Raw genomic sequence first — 22970 nt, forward strand, 5'->3', positions numbered from 1 at the left:
ATGAAAGTATTTCATTCGCTGGATAGACATATTTCTTGATGAAAACGGTATAGTATTGCTTATAAGACTATATTATGCGTGACGATCTACTGTATTCACATGTAATAATGTACCTGAGTGATTTTCAGACATCTCACATACATATTTGCCTAAATATTAGGAGAAACATTATTTCCTGACATCTAGGATATTTGGTTCCCCCCTGTTAAAACAGGTATACAGCAACTCTGGGCCCCGGTACTAATAACAATACAGTTTTTACATGTAATAATGTACCTGAGTGATTTTCAGACATTTCACATACCTCTTTGCTTTAATATTAGGGGAAACATTATTTCCTGATAGACAGGGGAAACATAGGGAAACCGAATTGCCCGGAACACCGGGGCCGTCAATGGGTCGGGAGCCAAAGGTGTGGACTGACGCGGTTCTAAGAAATGAAGTCGATCAACGAACTAAAGCAAGCAAATTGCTGCATGTGCATCATACGTAGTGTTATCAGTGCGTCATTAAGTGTTACTAGTTTAAGTTGCAAAATAAGAGTTTTTTTCCCCATCAATTAATGTGCTGTTTGATTACCTAAAATATATATCTTAATGATCCTCGCTCTTGCCTGAATGGCAGCAGCATTGAGCAGTGGAGGAGGCATGCGTCAGGCATTGGGGGGCGGGGTCTGGTATTGGGGGCTCCTGCAGAGGGATACCTTGTCTGATGGCCAAGATGTGGAGTACACAACAAGTAATGATTATGCGGCACACCTTTTCAGGTCGATATTGTAAGGCACCTCTGATGCTTGACAAACACATGTGCCACCGATCGACTTTCAGGAGACCTATTGCGCGCTCCACTGTGGATCTTGTCTGCCCATGTGCTCTGTTATAATTTTGCTCCTGGACGGTCGCTGGGTTTGGTATCGGAGTCGAGCCACGGCTTCAATGCATAACCTTGATCACCTAAAACGTAAGGTTACAATAGCTATTGGATATAATTACACAAGCAGTAGCATTTTTAAAAACTGTCAGTCACACCAATAAGCCATCCATCCTCAACATCACCTCTCTTTCTCGAGACGCACTCCGACGGAGTTGTTTCGTTTAATAAATGAATCGTGCGTTCCTCCAGGCCACCTGGCAACCAAATTTTAAATGCTTAAATGAGCATCAGCAATTATATTTGTACATTATAGGAATGAAACACTTTTATATTGACATAATTAAATTCGTATTGTGATGGTGTTTTATTGCAATATGCGTGCAATCTAGTGCTCCAGTGGTATTTGGAAATCCCGCAATTGCGTAAAATTCTTGTTTGATTACGGCATGTTTTCGATTTGTCCAAGGAAACTGGATGTATTTTGGGTTCAGGGAAATGATGGCATTCAACACACATGGCATAATCCGGCTCAGCGGTGGCTAAAAATCCCAGGGTTGACGATAATTGAATTTGGACTGGAATAGGATTCGTGCGGTTGGTCTGTCGCTCCAAAAAAGGTTTCAAATCACGACATAAACCCATGAGGATCTCTTTCGGGAGGCGGTATCTGCTCAGAAGCCACCCCGAACTCTCACCAAGCAGATCAGAGCGCTCTCGGAAGACGCGTTCCCTCAGGAGAGCACGGTTTGCCAAATCATCTAATAAAGCCAGATCAGCCACGCTACATTTTCAAATACCCGTCACAGGTCTCTTTTATAGGTTCTAACACCAATTAGGTGACAAAGTTGTTTCTCAACAAACATAATTACTGATTGAGTATATATCATTTTGAAATGAAGAACACACGTGGTTAACAGACTTTCAATATTGCAGTTCCCCTGTTCTACCACTAGATTCTGTGCGTACGCATGGTCAGAGCTGTTCTTATATTTAAGAGCATTTCTAATTTCGAAGTATTAGATGGTAAATTCCACACTTTGCGTGAAACTGTTCTCGCGCAAAAAATACGCAAAAATCTGTGCGTAAGAACGGTTGATAAATGAGGGCCCAGGTCTTGGGAAATGATAGTTCCCAGGAATTTGAAAGTCTCCACAGAAGACCACCCCCCTGCTGGGACAAAGACCTGGCTGACGACCTCAACAACTTCTATTGCAGGTTTGAGAGGGACATAATCATACCCCTCACCCACTCCAGCCCAATAACAATGGAAACCATCATACCGTCCTACCATCCCCCCCAGGAACTCGGGTCCCAGGAATTCTTGGAATGTCTGCTTAATTCAGTGGCAAATGTATTGGTTTTCGAACAAATTCAGTATCATTATCATTCTAAATGACCTGACAAAAAGCGACGGGACACAGCAGTTCCGAGTTGAAAAGTTTATTGAAAAGCAGTCAAATTGGATGCTTTTAAAATTGTCAACACCTTTGCAATGACATAAACACTAGTTTCATGTTAAACCGTACTGAACAAATGGGAATCAGACTCTGCATCTATCACTTGTAAGCTGTTGCAAAAATGGCCTGGAAGTTTATGCCTCTGTCGGTCATTTCTTCCATGTGAACATTTGTGAATCTGCTGGCTTGGAGGGCCTCCATGTAGGTGTCAGGGTGCCAGTTCCGGGGGGGTATCGCTCCTCTGGAGGCTGCATACACCAACGACTGGAGTCTCAGAGTAGTCACCATAACAGCACCTGGGATCATGAATTGAATCCAATCATCTTAATCATGGGTATGACAGCACTGAATTCCCCAGTTTTGCTAAATATGAATTAAATATACTGCGCTCACAGAAAGTCTCGGGATGCTTGCTTAATTCAGTAAAAATGTTGCAAATGCATTGGTTTTATAGCAAAAATCATTACGGCATTCATATGATTGTTTATAAAAAATATATCACATTAGAAACAACCAGTGATTATTGGTATGGAGGCATTGAAAGACTGCTGGTCTGAATCCCCAACCAGAAAGGAAACACTGAGGTACCCTGAGCATGGTACCCCCCCCCAAGCACTGCTCCCCGGGTGCTGAATTAGCTGCCCCCTGCTATGTCACGATGTCACATATGGGTTAAATGCAGAGGACACATTTCATTGTTCGGCGTTCTGCTGTGTCAACAATGATCACTGATCACCAAATTTATAAAACATTAATTTCATATAGTAAGAAACTGAAACACAAATTATCATTCTAAAGGAGTTCACAAACAGTGATGGGATACAGCTGTTGTAGCATGCATCTTCATACCATGCAGACCCACCTGACTTCATCACCCTGAGTATCTCCTGACTGCCCTCTCTCAGATCTGGCCAGAAATAGTAACAGTTGCAGTGGTAAACCTTGTCAACGCTGTTATCTGGGATGGGCATCGCTGCCACATTGCCGTGATGGAGGGTCACCTTGCCGCATGCAATGAGCTCCTTCACCCTCTTGGTGGCAAGTTGGTGCATGTAATCTGAGTAGTCGACACCAATCAGCTTCCCCTTGGGCCCAGAGAGGAGAGGGGCTGCAGCCACGAGCCCCAGGCCCGGCCCATGGCCCAGCTCCAGGACTGTGTCGTCAGGACGGATCCCACAGAGGTTTACTGCGTTTTCCTCCAACATGCGATTGTGCCATACCAGGAACTGTTTTACTATCCAGCCAGCCAGAGACCGAGTGGGTCGACCCAGCTGTTTACCGACTTTGCACAATAGCATGGCTAGGAAACAACAACAACAACAAACATAAGTTCTGCTATATTTGCCATCTGAAATTTGAATACAGGTACTTTGGAATATATCTTTTTTTTATATATCATGGTCTCCATTTTAAGACATGCACATGTTATAAAGGTGAGTGTTACACTTTGGTGTCAGGAACAACCATTTATCCAGCACTCCGGAAGCATTTCCCAGGTAAAGGGACTTGATCTAGGGCCCAAAGATGTGATGTGTGGCTGTATTTTTGTTAATTTATAAATGTTGTAACTTTATAATGTTTGCCGTGGAATGGGCGTGCACCTTGTAGTGTAGCTATTTAGCACTGATATACCATTTGTATTACAAATGCAAGTATAATTTGATACGTGGAGGGGCCACGAACAGTTAATTTTTTTAAATCGTGTGCCCAATTGAACTTTATTTGTCCCTCTGAGATGTTGCTAGACTTCCGAGACTCACGCAAGTTGTGTCAGATGAAAAAGACAAATTACAATGTGAGCGCTTTGTTATCCATTTTTTCCATTTTTAATCTGAGCACAAAACGGATAAGGACTCGAGAAACTAGCCGTTATTCGTTTTCTCATTTTGGTTTCTCAACCAGAAAGAGAACGGATTATGGATCGTTTTTCCATACCCAATACGAAACACTGTCAGGGAGCAAATGCCGAGTTTTAAACAAGCACAAATATTTCAGGCCAAGTTTTTTAAAATAAGAAAGCACTTAAACCCATTACATTTAACCAACATGTTTAAAGAAGAAGAATTTTTTTAGCGATATTTACCAGTGTTATGCTGAAGAAAACATTTAACCAGCAACCATTTAGCCCCGTAGTTCAGCCGTGTGCGACCTCTCCGTTCAAAGGTTGCGCGCCAAATGAACGACCGTGGGGGGCGCTCTCACGCAGACACACATTTCAAAATTGCGGCAACAAACGGAGCGCCCTGTTATTTCAAACAAACCATAACGTTTAAGTAATTAAGCACTTTTCTACCAATGTGAATAATAAAGTAAAGCGCCCTAAGCATTTCGACAACAAAAATCCCAGGGTTGACGATAATTGAATTTGGACTGGAATAGGATTCGTGCGGTTGGTCTGTCGCTCCAAAAAAGGTTTCAAATCACGACATAAACCCATGAGGATCTCTTTCGGGAGGTGGTATCTGCTCAGAAGCCACCCCGAACTCTCACCAAGCAGATCAGAGCGCTCTCGGAAGACGCGTTCCCTCAGGAGAGCACGGTTTGCCAAATCTTCTAATAAAGCCAGATCAGCCACGCTACATTTTCAAATACCCGTCACAGGTCTCTTTTATAGGTTCTAACACCAATTAGGTGACAAAGTTGTTTCTCAACAAACATAATTACTGATTGCAGGTATATATCATTTTGAAATGAAGAACACACGTGGTTAACAGACTTTCAATATTGCAGTTCCCCTGTTCTACCACTAGATTCTGTGCGTACGCATGGTCAGAGCTGTTCTTATATTTAAGAGCATTTCTAATTTCGAAGTATTAGATGGTAAATTCCACACTTTGCGTGAAACTGTTCTCGCGCAAAAAATACGCAAAAATCTGTGCGTAAGAACGGTTGATAAATGAGGGCCCAGGTCTTGGGAAATGATAGTTCCCAGGAATTTGAAAGTCTCCACAGAAGACCACCCCCCTGCTGGGACAAAGACCTGGCTGACGACCTCAACAACTTCTATTGCAGGTTTGAGAGGGACATAATCATACCCCTCACCCACTCCAGCCCAATAACAATGGAAACCATCATACCGTCCTACCATCCCCCCCAGGAACTCGGGTCCCAGGAATTCTTGGAATGTCTGCTTAATTCAGTGGCAAATGTATTGGTTTTCGAACAAATTCACTATCATTATCATTCTAAATGACCTGACAAAAAGCGACGGGACACAGCAGTTCCGAGTTGAAAAGTTTATTGAAAAGCAGTCAAATTGGATGCTTTTAAAATTGTCAACACCTTTGCAATGACATAAACACTAGTTTCATGTTAAACCGTACTGAACAAATGGGAATCAGACTCTGCATCTATCACTTGTAAGCTGTTGCAAAAATGGCCTGGAAGTTTATGCCTCTGTCGGTCATTTCTTCCATGTGAACATTTGTGAATCTGCTGGCTTGGAGGGCCTCCATGTAGGTGTCAGGGTGCCAGTTCCGGGGGGGTATCGCTCCTCTGGAGGCTGCATACACCAACGACTGGAGTCTCAGAGTAGTCACCATAACAGCACCTGGGATCATGAATTGAATCCAATCATCTTAATCATGGGTATGACAGCACTGAATTCCCCAGTTTTGCTAAATATGAATTAAATATACTGCGCTCACAGAAAGTCTCGGGATGCTTGCTTAATTCAGTAAAAATGTTGCAAATGCATTGGTTTTATAGCAAAAATCATTACGGCATTCATATGATTGTTTATAAAAAATATATCACATTAGAAACAACCAGTGATTATTGGTATGGAGGCATTGAAAGACTGCTGGTCTGAATCCCCAACCAGAAAGGAAACACTGAGGTACCCTGAGCATGGTACCCCCCCCCCCAAGCACTGCTCCCCGGGTGCTGAATTAGCTGCCCCCTGCTATGTCACGATGTCACATATGGGTTAAATGCAGAGGACACATTTCATTGTTCGGCGTTCTGCTGTGTCAACAATGATCACTGATCACCAAATTTATAAAACATTCATTTCATATAGTAAGAAACTGAAACACAAATTATCATTCTAAAGGAGTTCACAAACAGTGATGGGATACAGCTGTTGTAGCATGCATCTTCATACCATGCAGACCCACCTGACTTCATCACCCTGAGTATCTCCTGACTGCCCTCTCTCAGATCTGGCCAGAAATAGTAACAGTTGCAGTGGTAAACCTTGTCAACGCTGTTATCTGGGATGGGCATCGCTGCCACATTGCCGTGATGGAGGGTCACCTTGCTGCATGCAATGAGCTCCTTCACCCTCTTGGTGGCAAGTTGGTGCATGTAATCTGAGTAGTCGACACCAATCAGCTTCCCCTTGGGCCCAGAGAGGAGAGGGGCTGCAGCCACGAGCCCCAGGCCCGGCCCATGCCCCAGCTCCAGGACTGTGTCGTCAGGACGGATCCCACACAACCATACTGCATTTTCCTCCAAGACGCCATTGTGCCATACTAGGGTCTTGGTTATGAACCAACCAGCCAGAGACTGAGTGGGTCGACCCAGCTGTTTACTGAGTTTGCTCAATAGCAAAGCTAGACAAAAACAAAAATTCTGTTATATTTAGCATTTAAACAAATATGAATACAGGTACACTGGAATGTATGTGTTTGGGTGTGTACACACACACTATATATAAAGATGTGATTATTCTGCTGCAAATGGGATTCAAACGGCAACTATCCGATTACAGATGCAGAGACCTAACTTACTGAGCCATACAGCTCTTTGCAGGGGAGTCTCTCTAGCTGCCAATACAAAACTTCTAGCTGACCAGGCTAATTCACTGCAAGCAGACTCAAAATTACGAACACTGGGAAAAATAAGCAGTTACGGTCAAATTCAAACATCTTCAACATAATTATATTATATCATTTATTGGTTAAATACTGGCAGTTAGAGTGAACCCATGCCTTGTTCCCTGAGCTGCCTAGGATATAGATAAACAGTTAGTGGATGATTTTCCTGTTTCCAGTTTGCCGTTTAAAAGTAATTACAGTAACCAGAGAAGCCAGACAGCACGCTTTATCTTATACTATCCCCACCTTCCTTTGGGAGAAAGCAAACGAGGCAACGATCTCATGTGCGTATGAATTACGGAAAGCGACCTGTAAATGGTTCCCTCGTTAAAATTTAATTTAACTATTATGTCCCCCACCAGGCCCCGTATAAATGCTCTATATATACGCTACTAATAAGCTCAAGAACCAGGACTGAAACCGGGACAATTCACCGATCAGAACTGGCTGCTTCCCTTGACTTCTTGCTTAGCTGTCAGTCCATTGACAGATACATTATTACAGGAAGGCCTATACTGCCACCTGCTGTCCCGGAGTATTTGCATGATCCCAAATCTGTAATTAGCAACTATATGCTTTCGGGAAACGTGCCCCCGCTCTGTTTTGATTTATAAACTTTACTTTAGCTGATTTATGTGAGTTATACTAGTGTTTTTAGTGCAAAAGTTAATGTTTTACGTAAAATATCTTATTATCAGCAAATACAATCCAAACTATTTTAAGCTAATAATATTAATTGAATGCTACTTTCTTTTGGCGGAGGGGGGTGGAAGATGAACAGATAATTTTTGTTGGGGGGAGGCGCTGAATTGGGGGTTTGCCCAGGGCATCTTACAGACTACAACCGCCACTACTGTCATTGGCTTGTATGACGTGTAAGAGCAATATCTGAATTTGCGAGCGAATGCGGGACCACGCTGGTAGCTTTTTAACGGTACGCCACTAGGCGGCGCTGTTAGCCTTCGGCATCGTGTCTGCGAATGAGACGCACGCAGGCGCTTATGGACCCTCGCAGCATTAACGACGTAAAAAGGGAGGGATTCTGGCCTTTGGCTTATTATGGAAACCAGTTCTTGAAGTGGGGAAAAACAGGTATTGGTGCCCCCCTTGTTATTCAGGACCAGCAGATATTAAGAGGTGCCAGTACTCTAAAGAGAAAAGCGACGTGGTACTGGTACTGCGTACTGGGGAGTACTGGCCCACTTTAACCACTGATGTAAACTAACTAAAAACGAAAAAGCTTTTAATAAAGATGTGCTAGAAATTATACCATCACATGTCCCCAGTATAATTTAATGTAATATAATGATCTAACCCCCATTTATTCCGAATAATATTAAACTTTGTGCAGTTTAATTTTTACTAACACCTTTTTAGGGCTTGTGTGTGTTCAGTGAAATATAACTATTTAAATAATTACTAAAATTCCTAAAGTGCCCTCAGTAAACCGGTAAAGATGATTCAGGGTTTGTATTAACATTGCAAATATGATTATTAAAGAATATATATCAAATGAATGTCACTAATGAATGTGCTTAACGACATCCAGGTAGTTCGCTGTGTGCCTGTGGGTCATCTCCAGCGATCAGTGACCCGGGGCGTCTGCCAAATGTGATGTCGTGTAAGAAGAGGAAATGCGGTGACTTGGCTCAGATGTCACCTTCGGTTTTCCCTTACTCACTTAACACTCTTTTTACACACACCCCCGCGAAGACATAGCGAGCAGATCCGGGCTCTTTCGTTTTCATTTCCCGGAAGGATCCCTTCAAATATTTCATGCGGGCTAAAAGAAGTAGCAGAATTTTCGGCTTCGTTTCGTCCTAATATCTACCCCGCCGACAAGGTCATCCCGAATAAGTCAGAAAGACAGTCAGAAAGTCAGGGCGTTAAATGGTCAGGATCAGGTAATAGTATTAGTGACATCTCAGGTGAAAACATGAATGACGAGTCCTCACCACCGCCTTTGATCAAGGTAAGTTCAGTTAGTCGACCAGGAAATGTAGTGTCTGTTCACGAAATAAGTTGTATTTCTTTTCTTCTACTCTTTGAAGTCGAATATATGCTAGGGTAAACAAATACTTTTATTTACTTTTACGCATAGGCATATTTTGAAATACCATTCAAGACGTGACGATTAATATATGGATTTACTTTTAGTTTGGTTTATTCAAGTAGGTGAACTTAATTCCGGGATTTATCTTAAGTTTTAAAAAGGAAATATTACACATGTCATATACGCTTTAACTCAAAATGATAAGTGATACGTACTTTCACTTTTATTATTAATGCTGTTTGTGCTGTATTACAAGCGGTTAATGTGACACTGCAGGAATTGTCATGAGTTACGATACATTTTATCGAATTATTGTTTTAGCAAAAAGATTATAAACTGCGGGTAAAAAAGAAATAATCTCACGAATCCTAGTAATTAAAATTTCACAATTATAATAACAATGGAAAAAAAAAAGAAATGAGAGTAAGCATATACGTTTAAATAATGCAAATAATGCAGAAAATTAACAATTCATAAAAAAACGTTAAATGCAGCATATTAACACGTAAGAAAGCCGGACGCTCGCCAACCTACGTATTTAATATACAATGGTTAATTCTCAATTAGCGAATTTCATGAAACTAAGAACTCAGGAAACGTTACCTGTTCCTCCAAGTAAAAGCATGGCATTTCCTTCCATCCTATAAAATTATTTGTACTTTATTATTTATTTTTTTTGTTTATCAATTTCTTTGTTTATCTGTTTTCGTTTTCCTTAATACAGAAGGAGCGCCGCGAGCCAAGCACCCCCTGTTCTGGTCCTCCAATCGTCATGGTTCCCCCCAACCAAGTGACCTCTGTCTACCTGGGTGTTCAAGATGAGCTGTGCAAGCTCCCCGGAAGACTGCGTGCGTGTTCCTGGGTTTTCTCCATCACACTTCTGAATGATGTGTGAACCTGCTCCTCAAGAATGTATCATGCTTGCATTGTTCCCATGACCAGAAACAATCATACGTCCCCTGCTGAGGATCATGCCAGCTACCAAATGACTCAACACTGTGGTCCTTTTATTTAAGAATGTCACACGCATATATATATATATATATATATATATATATATATATATATATATATATATATATATATATATATATATATAAAAGGTTTTTACAAAACATTAGGAAGATAACATATGATGTTTAATATTACCATGTTCAGCAAGGGATCTAATAATTTCTGTCACTGCAGGTATCAACCCATCCTTGTGGGGTAAGGATGATGTCAGCCACTGGCTGCGATGGGCTCAGAAGGAATACTCCCTACGCAAGGCGGACCACTCCAAGTTCGAGATGAACGGCAAGGCGCTCTGTCTGCTGACCAAAGAGGACTTCCGTCTACGCTGTCCAAGCTCAGGTAGACAGTACACCTCCAGGATAGTCATTTTACAGCTTTTATAATCATGATTCTTAAGCCAGACCTTGGAGGACTCCATTGTGTTCCAACATCCTCTTCTCCGCCGCTGCCTCCCGTGGGTTCTGGGTCAGTCTCGCGGTGAGGCTGGTCTTCCTGATCAGTTTGGTCTGGTGTATTAGCACCAGCACCTGGGTTAAGAACCTTATATGTATAGAAACCTAGAAACAAGCCAAGAAATTCATTACAAGGCTATGAAAAACAGAGAACCGCTGGCTACTAACACCAAATATCAGAGAGAGAGAGAGAGAGAGAGAGAGAGAGCTGCTTCACTAGTTCTGCTAGTCAACTAAACTGTTACATGGAGCAATTCTTGTATTTATAATTAATTGAGCTTAGCAAATGAAGCCAAAGGGGGAACAGAAAGGATTATGATTCAATTGCATTCATTTTAATTTCATGAAGTGTCCTTCCCATCACTGTTGGTGTGCTTCACTTATATGTACGCAAACGCACATGGTGCACTGTACTAGCAGAAAAAGCCAGAAGAGAGAGGAGGGGGAGAGGAAAAACCCCTTAGTTTTCACTAGTAGGGGGATTTTCCAAGGTCTGCAGGATGGCCTCCCCCGCAGGGCTTGCTAACAGTACAGTAGGGCTGTGTATGGGCAGGAATCTGCCGATACGATACCTGTCGTGATACTGTGGTTATGATTCAATATATTGCGATATTATAAGCAAGGCGATATATTGTGATTTTGAAATCTAATTTTAGGAAAACTGTCATAGTATAAAGAACATACCACTATATATATATATATATATAAAATCTGAAAAAAGTTTACTTTTTAATGCAGTCAGAACAGTGAGATCTGCATTTGCATTTATGCTTTTATCACAGTCCCTGTAATATCCACCATCATAGCACTACTTTTTATGCAGTTTGAGCAAAGGAATAGATATTTGATTATACAGTGGTACCTCGGTTCTCGAACTCACTAGAACTTGAATTTCTTGAAAGTTGAACAAACCAGTTTGACCTAGAACTCGATCTGAATATCAGAAGACGAACCTCATATAAATTGTACACGCCAGGAAATGAGTCATACAACAATGCCGTCTTCACAGACTGGACGATTAACCAAATAAAGCAGCACAACATTACAGTAACCAACAATAAATAAACCACTAACGTACGTGTACTATTACAGCATTTATGTCATTTATTTAAACTTTATTTTACCGTGTAAATTAACTGAAAACCAGTTCTCATTGATTTACATAATATTCGGGAGAAATAGCAGATTACGCATCGGAACTGCCTGGGATACAAACGTCATGCGTGTAACTAAACTCTTCAGCCAATAAGGGCAAAGGTGTGTCGTCACGGAGGCGGTTCCAGTTTGTGCAGCCGGGTGAGAGGTCGCAATGCATCTAACCGTAATGCATTGCATCAGGATCAGAATGCGTTGCTTTAAGCCAGCGCTGTAAGCAAGTCGAACGCACCCAATGACCGGACTGGGGAAATAAACTGAAATGCGGACTTAATACAGAGGACTAATGACAGCAACCAGAAACAGCTGATCACATGGGGATCCCACACGAGGTTAATGAGCGGGCGTGGCACACGGAAGGAGCGGACGATAGGGGCAGGACAGGGGTAATGTTGGGACAAGATCTTTATCGTTTTGGAAGCCATTAAGAAAAAAATGCTCTTCTTGTTTTATCCTGTTCATTTAGTGTTTAAATGCTAAAACAAAAAAAAACATATTTAGGTGTAATTTTGGGGGGCCGGGAACCAATTAATTGGTTTTCCATTATTTCTTATGGGAAAAATTCGATCAGAACTCGAACTTTTTAGGATTCGATCTGGAGTCCGGAACGGATTAAGTTCGAGAACCGAGGTACCACTGTATTAGTAAAAAAAAGAATAAATATGCTTGCAGGATACATGACACCATTTTGCCAGTGGCATGGCTCTTGTCAGTCTGCTTAGTGCTTTCTTTATTGTGGAAACCAAGATGGGTCCATACTTCAGCTCTACACGCCTTGGGAGCTGGTACAACTCTTTTGGATTCAGCCATCAGTGCTAACGTTACTAGTCAGCTAGGTTTATGCAATGTTAGTGATGCAGTTACTTCCTGTCTCAGATAAGATATGATAAGATAAGATAAGATAACATAACATAACATAACATAACATAACATAACGTAACATAACGTAACATAACATAACATAACATAACGTAACGTAACGTAACGTAACGTAACGTAACGTAACGTAACGTAACGTAACGTAACGTAACATAACATAACATAACATAACGTAACATAACGTAACATAACGTAACATAAGGTAACATAACGTAACATAAGGTAACATAGTAAGATGCGTTTCTCTTTACTGCACAAATACAATGAGATGCTTGTAGTAAAGCCTAAAGATGCCAAGTTAAGGATAAAACTATAAATGAGTAACATTTACAGACTATAAGCAAAGGTAAGATGCATAATAAAATAAAATATGAGATATAAACAATAAAATAAAATGAAGAAGAATAAAAATAAAGAATAAAATTTTGATACTGGAAGCAAAGAATCCAACAGTACAAGGAATATCATGAGGGATATTACACAACAAAAGCATGGCACTGGAGAACTCCGGACCTCTGCTCTTGTGTACGTCGCCATCTTGGTTCATAGTTCTTAGTTTACCTTGTTAAGTTGAAGTGGAATAGTCAAATGGCTGAATATAGATTACAGTAGCTATCTAGTGGTTTAAACACACCACAAAATGAACTACCATCTGCCACAAATCTTTTCTTGTAAACTATTACTTAAAAATTGATACAATATCACAAAATGTTATCGCGATAGTCAAGTGTATGGGCATTTTCTATAGCCTATTTCACTTATTCTTCACTTTTCTGCATGTGATTTTGTGCGCTTTCAGGCTGGGGAGGGTCATCTGTGCAGAGCCTTATGTTCATGCTACATTTGGCTGTAGATGGTGCATGCATATAGCAGTGATATTCCACCAGACCAGGAGAGGGCAGATGTATTGCAACAAACACAAATACAAGCAGCGTAGTGAAATTTTGTAATATTTTGAAATAAGCGATAAAATGTGCAGAGCAGGAGGTCCCGGCTAATTTTGTCATAAGGATTTCAAAATACCCCAATTACCCTAACACCATCAAAGCCTTAACTAAAAACTTAAAAACATAAAAATGTTCATAAAAGTTTACCCATTTTACTACATTGCTTTTATTTCTGTTTGTTGCAAAACATCTGCCCTCCCCTGGTCTGGTGGAATATCTCTGCTGTTTGCATGCACCAACCACGACCACAGCCAAATGTACCATGAATGCAAGTTGCCACGTGCAAGATTGTCCGTAGCCCGAAAGTGCATGAAACCACTTTCATGTAAAGTAAAGTATGACATGGATTTCCACTAGACATAAAAATCTAGGCTACACATACCCCGACAACAGTATTCTGCAGCCAAGCCCTGACGAGGAACTTTGCATCACATCCCCTGCAACCAACAGAGCATGTAGAAAAGTGAAGCATGAACTGGCCTTTAGGATGCTGTACTCCTTATAGCTGGAGGCAGGTAGAGCAGTGGTCAGATGCTGTGTTAACCTGCCTATGGTGAGATGCTGTGTTAACCTGCCTATGGTCAGATGCTGTGTTAACCTGCCTATGGTGAGATGCTGTGTTAACCTGCCTATGGTGAGATGCTGTGTTAACCTGCCTATGGTGAGATGCTGTGTTAACCTGCCTATGGTGAGATGCTGTGTTAACCTGCCTATGGTGAGATGCTGTGTTAACCTGCCTATGGTGAGATGCTGTGTTAACCTGCCTATCTGCAGTTCCACAGTGATTCACTGATCCCCAGCCACTGACCACCAAACACGCTGGCTTATTAGCCCCTGTTTATGGTCACCTGGGTGTATGCCTCGGGGGGGAGGTGCTCATGAGGGTTTTCTCCCTACTGTCCCCTCCCTCTGTCCTTTTTTTATGGCAGAACCACACTGTCCCCTCCCTCTGTCCTTTTTTTGTGACAGAACCACACTGTCCCCTCCCTCTGTCCTTTTTTTGTGGCAGAACCACACTGTCCCCTCCCTCTGTCCTTTTTTGTGACAGAACCACACTGTCCCCTCCCTCTGTCCTTTTTTGTGACAGAACCACACTGTCCCCTCCCTCTGTCCCCTCCCTCTGTCCTTTTTTTATGGCAGAACCACACTGTCCCCTCCCTCTGTCCTATTTTTATGGCAGAACCACACTGTCCCCTCCCTCTGTCCTTTTTTTATGGCAGAACCACACTGTCCCCTCCCTCTGTCCTTTTTTGTGACAGAACCACACTGTCCCCTCCCTCTGTCCTTTTTTGTGACAGAACCACACTGTCCCCTCCCTCTGTCCTTTTTTTGTGGCAGAACCACACTGTCCCCTCCCTCTGTCCTTTTTTGTGACAGAACCACACTGTCCCCTCCCTCTGTCCTTTTTTGTGACAGAACCACACTGTCCCCTCCCTCTGTCCTTTTTTTGTGGCAGAACCACACTGTCCCCTCCCTCTGTCCTTTTTTTATGGCAGAACCACACTGTCCCCTCCCTCTGTCCTTTTTTTATGGCAGAACCACACTGTCCCCTCCCTCTGTCCTTTTTTGTGACAGAACCACACTGTCCCCTCCCTCTGTCCTTTTTTTGTGACAGAACCACACTGTCCCCTCCCGCTGTCCTTTTTTGTGACAGAACCACACTGTCCCCTGCCTCTGTCCTTTTTTTGTGACAGAACCACACTGTCCCCTCCCTCTGTCCTTTTTTGTGACAGAACCACACTGTCCCCTCCCTCTGTCCTTTTTTTATGGCAGAACCACACTGTCCCCTCCCTCTGTCCTTTTTTATGGCAGAACCACACTGTCCCCTCCCTCTGTCCTTTTTTTATGGCAGAACCACACTGTCCCCTCCCTCTGTCCTTTTTTGTGACAGAACCACACTGTCCCCTCCCTCTGTCCTTTTTTGTGACAGAACCACACTGTCCCCTCCCTCTGTCCTTTTTTTGTGGCAGAACCACACTGTCCCCTCCCTCTGTCCTTTTTTGTGACAGAACCACACTGTCCCCTCCCTCTGTCCTTTTTTGTGACAGAACCACACTGTCCCCTCCCTCTGTCCTTTTTTTGTGGCAGAACCACACTGTCCCCTCCCTCTGTCCTTTTTTGTGACATAACCACACTGTCCCCTCCCTCTGTCCTTTTTTGTGACAGAACCACACTGTCCCCTCCCTCTGTCCTTTTTTATGGCAGAACCATACTGTCCCCTCCCTCTGTCCTTTTTTGTGGCAGAACCACACTGTCCCCTCCCTCTGTCTTTTTTTTGTGACAGAACCACACTGTCCTCCTATGTTTAGGCTTCAGCTTGTCAGCTGCCATATACGGTAAGACAGCTGTATCCCAACATGATGCAGTGTAAGGCAGTTATATCCCAGCATGATGCAGTGTGAGGCGGTTATATCCCAGGATCATGCAGTGTACGGTGATTACATCCCGTTGTGATGCAGTGTGGTTATTCTTGCTCCAGGGGACGTGCTCTATGAGCTCCTACAGCATGTGAAGCAGCAGAGGAGGATGATGGTCTGCAGCTCCTTACCTAAAGCCCTCATCAGGCATAATGGCCCACAGCCAGTACAGCGGGAGGCCAATGGGGAAATGAGTGAGTACCAACTCTGTTACGTCCTTGAGGAAGCATGACAGCAGAGCTTGGAGAGTCACCATCCCAGGCTTGGTTTAAGGACTGGTTTTTGGGTGTCTGTACAGAACCGATGGCAAAAGGCTGCTGATATGCTTCTGGGTTTTTATAAGGTTCAGCACTATTATTCTGACTTTAAGAGCAGCATGTAGGATAAACATCAGCATAAGAATTTTCTACTGTAACTTTATGGTCCACCTTAAAAATAGCAGAGCGCAGTCTTTGCACTTTTAATATAGGACATTTACAAAAAGTAAAAAATGACCCGGGATCATTATCGCTGGATTAACTACCTACCGCATGATCCTTTGGCATGATTTGACATTTACATATGATGCAAAAACAAAACCAGAAATGTATCATTTTGAGAGTCTTTGAGCCGACGCAGGTGTTTTTGCAGATTCGATAGTTTGACACTTGTTTGTAGTGGCTGCAACTTTCAGAACAGGAAGAGTCAGTGTAATTTCCACACACACGCCCACTTTAAAAACTGTCTGACTCCTCAAGCTTCCTGGTACGGTGTCAGGACAGAAATGTGGGCAGGGCCATGGAGACCTTTGTTTCCTCGTTGTTCTCGGAGTGAAGGTGTAGTTCCCTAAAATAAAGGATTTTGATTGTACCAGTGGACGATATGTCAGAGAGATACACAATACTGTGGCAGACCCCCGCACAAACACTCGCAGACGGCCGCGCACAGGTTTGAGCACGATCTGCCGGGTGCCCGTGGGCGTGCCTGCTGTGTTTTGGCACAGAAGCTGGTCTGGTTGGAGCCAGTTTGCCTGTTCCTGGCAGAGGGTGTGTCCACAGCCAATGCCCCCCCACATTCTCAGTTCTACGCTGCTGTACATGAAAGTGTCTGCTAGGTAAATGCAAATGTAAAATGTCTCCTGCAGATTCTGCTGCCTTGTGAACAACCCTCTTAAGGAGGGTGTACCTAGAACAGTAGGGGGATTAATTATGCCATCAATTATCTCAATATGCCAAGCGTAAACGTATTGCATATTTATATACTTTTTATTACTGTTTCTCGCAATACAACCATCGAGGATGAAATTTTATTTCAGTGTCTGACTCATGGATTATATTGCTGACGATGACAATTATGATACTTTGACTTGACTTGACTTTGACTCCGAAGTGGAGCAGAGCTCCGTTTTAAGGTTTCAGTGTTTATATGTTGTGGCTGCATACTGCTATTTGCTCAGTTTCCTTATCCATGAACACATAAAAGTCACACGGTAAATATTTTCGGTGACAAGTTCCTGGTTTTTGCCAATTATAATGAAATATTTATCTAGAACATCAATCGAAATGCAAACAATGTTAAACTGTAGCCACAATCATGGCAAAAAAACAATGGCAGCAGGGAGAATATGTGTGTACCGGCGCTGTGTGTTGATCGAAGATGTTTTTGGCCACCAGTGAACGCCAGCTTTCCCGGCGGCCGGATCCCCGGATACCAAGGCAGTGCCCAGCTTCCTGGCCTCGCTGTGACCCTCCTGCGGGCAAACCCGTACCAGGCCTCGTCACCTCAATCCATGCAGCAAATGCCCCCGGGTCAGTCCTGATTCCGCTCCAGCCCTGCTTTGGGTGGGACCACTTTCAGTCTGAAACCATATTTGATGACCACCCATCCCCCCCATGTAAATTCCATGGCGGGTTGGGACTGGTAAGGGAAGGGTTAACCTCATTTGCATCATTGGCGCAGACTGGCACTGTGCATATTTCCCTAATGCCACTCTGCGCCCCACAGACGTGCGACCCCGCAGCGTGCAGCAGCCAGTGCCGGACACGCAGACCCACCCGGCCCCCCAGACCTGCAGGGAAGAGCCGCTGAACCTGTCCAGCAGGGTGGAGAGAGCCAGCCTATTGGACGCCAGCAAAACCTCAGAGGCCACTGGCAAGATTGCAGGTACCTTTCTGTCCAGTGACCCGCTTTTGGTGGGAACAAAGTCGGTGGCTAAAAAGTGCTAAAATGTTACATTTATATAAAAGTGATACCAGCACATACTGGAGCAGCACACTGGGATCTCAGAGTGATCTGCTTTGCTTAAGAAATTATGGGAGGCAGGGATGGTTTAACCTGGTACAGATCATCTGACCGAGGTCCCAGTTAGTGTAAACCCATGCAGTGTTTCCCCTACCATTATATGAGGGGGGTGCCCCGCCCCCCCAGCGGCACTTCCTGCCCACCCTTGAAGGTCAAGTTAATTTTGTTTAATTTTATTTTCTATATAGCGCTAGATCACAAAAGTGGTCATTTAAGGTTACCTTTCCTATAGAACAGGTCTATACGTTGTCCTTTTATTAAACAAACTAAATAGCCTTATGTTATTTATCTTATTTACACAACAGCTTGTCGTTTTTGTCTCTGCACGGTCGCGCGTTTACAATTCTACTCAGCTCTCTGTATCGCGCATGGCGGAGTTCCGCCCCGATGCGCTCGCACAGACACGTGTACACACACACAGAGGAGCACACTCCCACCAGCGGACAGAGAGCGCGCGTCGGGAAATATGTCGCGTCAACCACCCGAAAAGCAGACAAAAATATCTGCATTTTTTTGACTGCCGTCATTAAAAGAAACACATGAACACCTTGAATCCTGTCAGTGTCTGTCTGCCCCCCCCCCCCCCCCCCCACTGCCATGGGTATGCTTACATGCTACAGGCTGGAGCATTTACCACACCGCATACGGTACTGGATTCCTGACAGGAAAGGTCTAGATTAGAGGTCTAGTCGGCAGGATAAGATGACCATTCGAATTTAGCGAGTATGTCACCTGCTGAAAACCTGTGTTGGTTAGTGCTGGTTTGGTACTGGTGTAGCTGGTGGACCAGCATGGCTTTGCAGGTCTACCTGCACATGAAGTTGGTCCACCAGTAATATTTCATTAATGATGCTGGTCCACCAGCACCAAAACACAACATATGCTGGTATAACCAGCATGAATTCTGATGGCCATGCTGGTAACCAGCTATGCTGGTCTATGCTGGTTTTTTCAGCAGGGTGTTAAGCTTCCAGCATTTTCCACCATTTTTTGGTCGACGCAGTGATGTTTAACAGTCTACAAATAAGATTAACCAAACATTTCCTCCATACAAGGAAGTAATTATTTGTTTTTGCACTGAAAACCCGGTTATGTCACGCTCCTTCTGTATATATTCAATGCGTAAGTAAGTATTTCACTTTCAGTTGAGTGAGTATGTATTTAATGTAAATATTTTAAAAACGACTGTAAGACATATGAGTCACATGACTAAGGGACGTGAGGGAGTGTTGAAGTAGGTCAACAATAATCAATCGATATAGATATATTTGAAGTAAGACAATAAACGCATGACTGTTGACTGCTGAATTGTTGACCCTAAGAAACCGAATAAAATTCCTCATTGATGACTTGTTATTGAGGGAGTACAGTCAGCTGTAAGTCGGATCCCAGGCCTGAGGACTGTCACGTTGTCTCTCTCCTCCAGATTGCCGGCTGCTGTGGGACTATGTGTATCAGCTGCTTTCCGACAAGAGGTACGAGGCCTTCATTCGCTGGGAGGACCATGAGAGCAAGGTGTTCCGGGTGGTCGACCCCAACGGGCTGGCCCGGCTGTGGGGGAACCACAAGGTTGGTGAGGCTCTCCTGTGTACGTGACACACGGCCACGCTCTTCCTGTGGCCGAGGGTACTCGCAGGTACTCACAGGTACTCGCAGGCACTCGCAGGTACTCGATGCCACGCGTTTCAAATGAGGCTTCGCCTACTTCTTGCAGAACAGAGCCAACATGACTTACGAGAAGATGTCCAGGGCTCTTCGGCACTACTACAAACTGAACATCATCAAGAAGGAGCCTGGACAGAAGCTGCTCTTCAGGTGAGGAGGTGGAGAGGGCAGTGGACGGCCTGCAAGACGCCATGATTATCGGAAGCCTTTGCATTTAGGGAAAACACCCGTGACCAAGGATTCCGTGGCAGACATTTTGTTTTTTTTTGAATAACCAAATTTTTCGACTTATATTCTCAAACATGTATAATATCGGTCCTTCTCTCTGGAACAGGTTCCTGAAAACACCAGAAGAAATCCTGCAGCACAGAGCCGATCGCCTGGAGCAGCCAGAGTCCCCCGAACACCGTTCCTCACCTGACTTCAGGGAGGAGGGTCTGGAGGTATCTCCTGATCCTGACTCCTCTCCACCCTCCCCCGATACCCCACCCTCCCCACCCTGACTCCCCCCAGACAGAAGCCAATACAAGCAGCCCCTCTGGGTCTGGTATAAAGACGACGCCCCCAAAGGGGGACAGCTTCTAAACAACGTGTGACCAATAGAATGTGTTTTTACTGGGGAGTGGCATAAATCTTCTAGTTGCAACAAACATTGTGAATGTGGAGACACAGCTGCTGATTGGCCCGCGGATGGCCAATAGAAATATTTTTTTGAGGAAATCATCTCAGCTCTCACAAGCCTTACTGCTCTGCAGTAGAGTTCTACGTTTCTATGAAACTTGCTTTTCTCTGGAGTGAGTGCAAGTGCTGAGATTTGTTGGTACCAGTGGAAAAATGCAGAATGCAGCCGTGCATCGCATGCTATCGCAATGCTTGTTGCAATTTGCACGTAGGCTAGTATCCAGTCAGAGGATGTAAATGTGAGGTACTATTATGCAGATATGGTAAGTAAAAGTCCAGACCAAGATTTTGGTTCAATCAACCAGTTGAATGCACAGTGACTCTTTTTTTGCACCTGGTTGGTAGAAACAAAATCTTGATCTGGATTTCTACTTTCTGGACTTGAAATGTCCACCTCTGCTGTCATGCTGCAGTAAATTTCTGCAAGACTAATATTAAAGCAGCTAATCGATTTTTGTTTGCTGGGTATTTCTCAAGACACTAAATATGCAATGTTAGTGTGTACTTGTAGGATCTAGATATAGGGACGTCAGTTTAATAAATAGTATATGGGCCCTTATGTATTTCAGTTCAGGTACCAGAAGAAAAATGTAGCTCTGTCTGTTTTTATGAACAGCTCAAATTCTTTGAGGCTCATGACTAAAATGGAATTTATAAGCATGATGATTGTGTTTACAGAATATGCATTTTCTTAGTACCTTACAGTAGATAGGATGTGGTATTTAAATTGTGTGAAATAAAATGCACATTTTCTTTCGGTTTTGATCAGTTTACTTGCTCAATTTCCTTTTCTGAAACTGCAAATATGAAATCTGTATACCATTCTTTATTGTTTGCTATACATAAATTGAATCAAAACATTTTAAACAGCATAAACAACATCAGATTAAACTACTTTTTATTTGTGGGATTTGTATGTATGATTCAGTGTTCTAGTGATTTTTTTATTGTAAATATATTTCTACACTAAGTTGTTCTTTTAATTCTTATTGATGGAAAATGGATATAAATAAAAAGCAATTAAGTCAGAAACCAAAGCCATGAAACACATGGTCATATTTACTATCACCCTTGAAAGACTGTGACGAGCAGCAAAGGTATGCAACATTGTTACGTCTATTATACAATAAGTGTCTGCTTGGGAACTTGTGTTTTTAATAACATTGAATTGCACTTCCTCCTTGTGGTTTTCTTCATAGCAGTGCAATACAATGCTCGCCAGTGTTATCGGGCCTTCTGGGGAATTCCTGTCGCACTGTAAGAGCCAGCGTTCAGGCACCTAATCTCTCCAACTGTGCGTAAGCATGTTCTGGCCCTGGGGTTATAGTGCGAAGCTGCACAATGGCCGACTGATCGCCTCGTTTCGGCGGCAAAATGTCGAACGGCTTTAAACGGACGAAGAGGAAGCGAAACAGAAATATGTTTGATTTCATGGACGTTGTTCCTCTTTGGGCGGGTGTGGGAGGAGCTTGGCCTTTGGACTTTTGACAGGTAAGGCGCGATCCTACCGACAGCCATAGGCCTCAAATATGAGGATCATGAACAAAATAACCGGCTCAGTGAACGTTTTAAATAGGAGAACCGTCCTATTTTATGATCCACCTGCATGTTATTCTTTTAAGGCTCCAAGTCCCACCTGCAACCAGCATCAGTGTTTGCCACTTTTTTGAAAGTCTAATTTTTGTGGGGCCCCTGAGCTTTGGGGCCCCCTGCTGGCCAAAAAGGTCACTGCACTAATTATTAAATAAACCCGTTCCTCAATTAGGAGATGCTGAAGCAACATGTTCTGCTAACCAGCTAGCTAGCTACCATCTCTTGACTCTATTTGCTAGCTATTTATTTAGCTTCTGAAACATCTTATGGGGGAGGAGAGTTTGGAGTGGGACCCCAGGAACAACAAACTCACCCCTGCCTGTGAGCTTGACCAGGATAATCAGTTTGAAGATGAATGGATGGATGGATGGATATTACACATTAACATATATTACAAAATGTATGTATAGTGTAACACAGAGACAATTCTGTCTGCAGGTTTCAACTGAAACTCTCTCTAACCTCAGGCATTAGGCTGCAATGCTGTTTGTTTCCCTCTTTTTGACAAACAGGGAACCTACAAAGAAAGCTGTATTATTTCATAACTGGACTTTTGCATCCTTCACGGTATGAAATATTGTGATGCCACCTTGTGGATCCCAATGTGTACTGCCTTCTCTTGTTGAAAAAAAATCTTTTACGCTGACTAAAATGAAACTAAAATTGCCAAGCAAACCACATTTA

General features: G+C 43.2%; 3 protein-coding genes across 3 annotated transcripts; 1 reads left to right on the top strand and 2 right to left on the bottom strand.

The window, feature by feature from the left end:
- Nucleotides 1–2297: 2297 nt before the first annotated feature.
- Nucleotides 2298–4905, bottom strand: LOC111859655 (uncharacterized methyltransferase YdaC-like). The gene is made up of 4 exons (XM_072702284.1): nucleotides 4821–4905; nucleotides 4414–4573; nucleotides 3193–3630; nucleotides 2298–2626 (listed from the first exon to the last, which is right to left on the bottom strand). Exons 3-4 carry the CDS (start codon nucleotides 3626–3628, stop codon nucleotides 2430–2432), a joined length of 633 nt encoding a protein of 210 aa, XP_072558385.1. The 5' UTR covers nucleotides 3629–3630; nucleotides 4414–4573; nucleotides 4821–4905; the 3' UTR covers nucleotides 2298–2429.
- Nucleotides 4906–5551: 646 nt separating this feature from the next.
- On the bottom strand, nucleotides 5552–8928 carry LOC140579725 (uncharacterized). The gene is made up of 3 exons (XM_072702401.1): nucleotides 8854–8928; nucleotides 6449–6905; nucleotides 5552–5880 (listed from the first exon to the last, which is right to left on the bottom strand). Exons 1-3 carry the CDS (start codon nucleotides 8926–8928, stop codon nucleotides 5684–5686), a joined length of 729 nt encoding a protein of 242 aa, XP_072558502.1. The 3' UTR covers nucleotides 5552–5683.
- On the top strand, nucleotides 8727–21730 carry etv7 (ETS variant transcription factor 7). The gene is made up of 9 exons (XM_023834078.2): nucleotides 8727–9122; nucleotides 9928–10051; nucleotides 10392–10556; nucleotides 16130–16261; nucleotides 17720–17854; nucleotides 18051–18209; nucleotides 19774–19916; nucleotides 20062–20162; nucleotides 20347–21730. Exons 1-9 carry the CDS (start codon nucleotides 9087–9089, stop codon nucleotides 20513–20515), a joined length of 1164 nt encoding a protein of 387 aa, XP_023689846.1. The 5' UTR covers nucleotides 8727–9086; the 3' UTR covers nucleotides 20516–21730.
- The last annotated feature ends 1240 nt before the right edge of the window (nucleotides 21731–22970 follow it).

The sequence above is a fragment of the Paramormyrops kingsleyae genome, chromosome 18, assembly GCF_048594095.1.
Source record: "Paramormyrops kingsleyae isolate MSU_618 chromosome 18, PKINGS_0.4, whole genome shotgun sequence".
Taxonomy (NCBI): domain Eukaryota; kingdom Metazoa; phylum Chordata; class Actinopteri; order Osteoglossiformes; family Mormyridae; genus Paramormyrops; species Paramormyrops kingsleyae.

Bases quoted from the DNA above. Each gene is read 5' to 3' on its own strand.
- LOC140579725 (XM_072702401.1), bottom strand. From the start codon at position 8,928: ATGAAATATTTGAAGGGATCCTTCCGGGAAATGAAAACGAAAGAGCCC. The intron at 6,906-8,853 runs GTGTGTGTAAAA...TAAATATAACAG, and splicing joins CTCGCTATGTCTTCGCGGGG to AATTTTTGTTTTTGTCTAGC. The intron at 5,881-6,448 runs GTGGGTCTGCAT...TCATGATCCCAG, and splicing joins ACTCAGGGTGATGAAGTCAG to GTGCTGTTATGGTGACTACT.
- etv7 (XM_023834078.2), top strand. From the start codon at position 9,087: ATGAATGACGAGTCCTCACCACCGCCTTTGATCAAG. The intron at 17,855-18,050 runs GTCAGTCCTGAT...TGCGCCCCACAG, and splicing joins CATGCAGCAAATGCCCCCGG to ACGTGCGACCCCGCAGCGTG. The intron at 20,163-20,346 runs GTGAGGAGGTGG...TCTCTGGAACAG, and splicing joins GGACAGAAGCTGCTCTTCAG to GTTCCTGAAAACACCAGAAG.
- LOC111859655 (XM_072702284.1), bottom strand. From the start codon at position 3,628: ATGCTATTGTGCAAAGTCGGTAAACAGCTGGGTCGACCCACTCGGTCT. The intron at 2,627-3,192 runs GTGGGTCTGCAT...TCATGATCCCAG, and splicing joins ACTCAGGGTGATGAAGTCAG to GTGCTGTTATGGTGACTACT.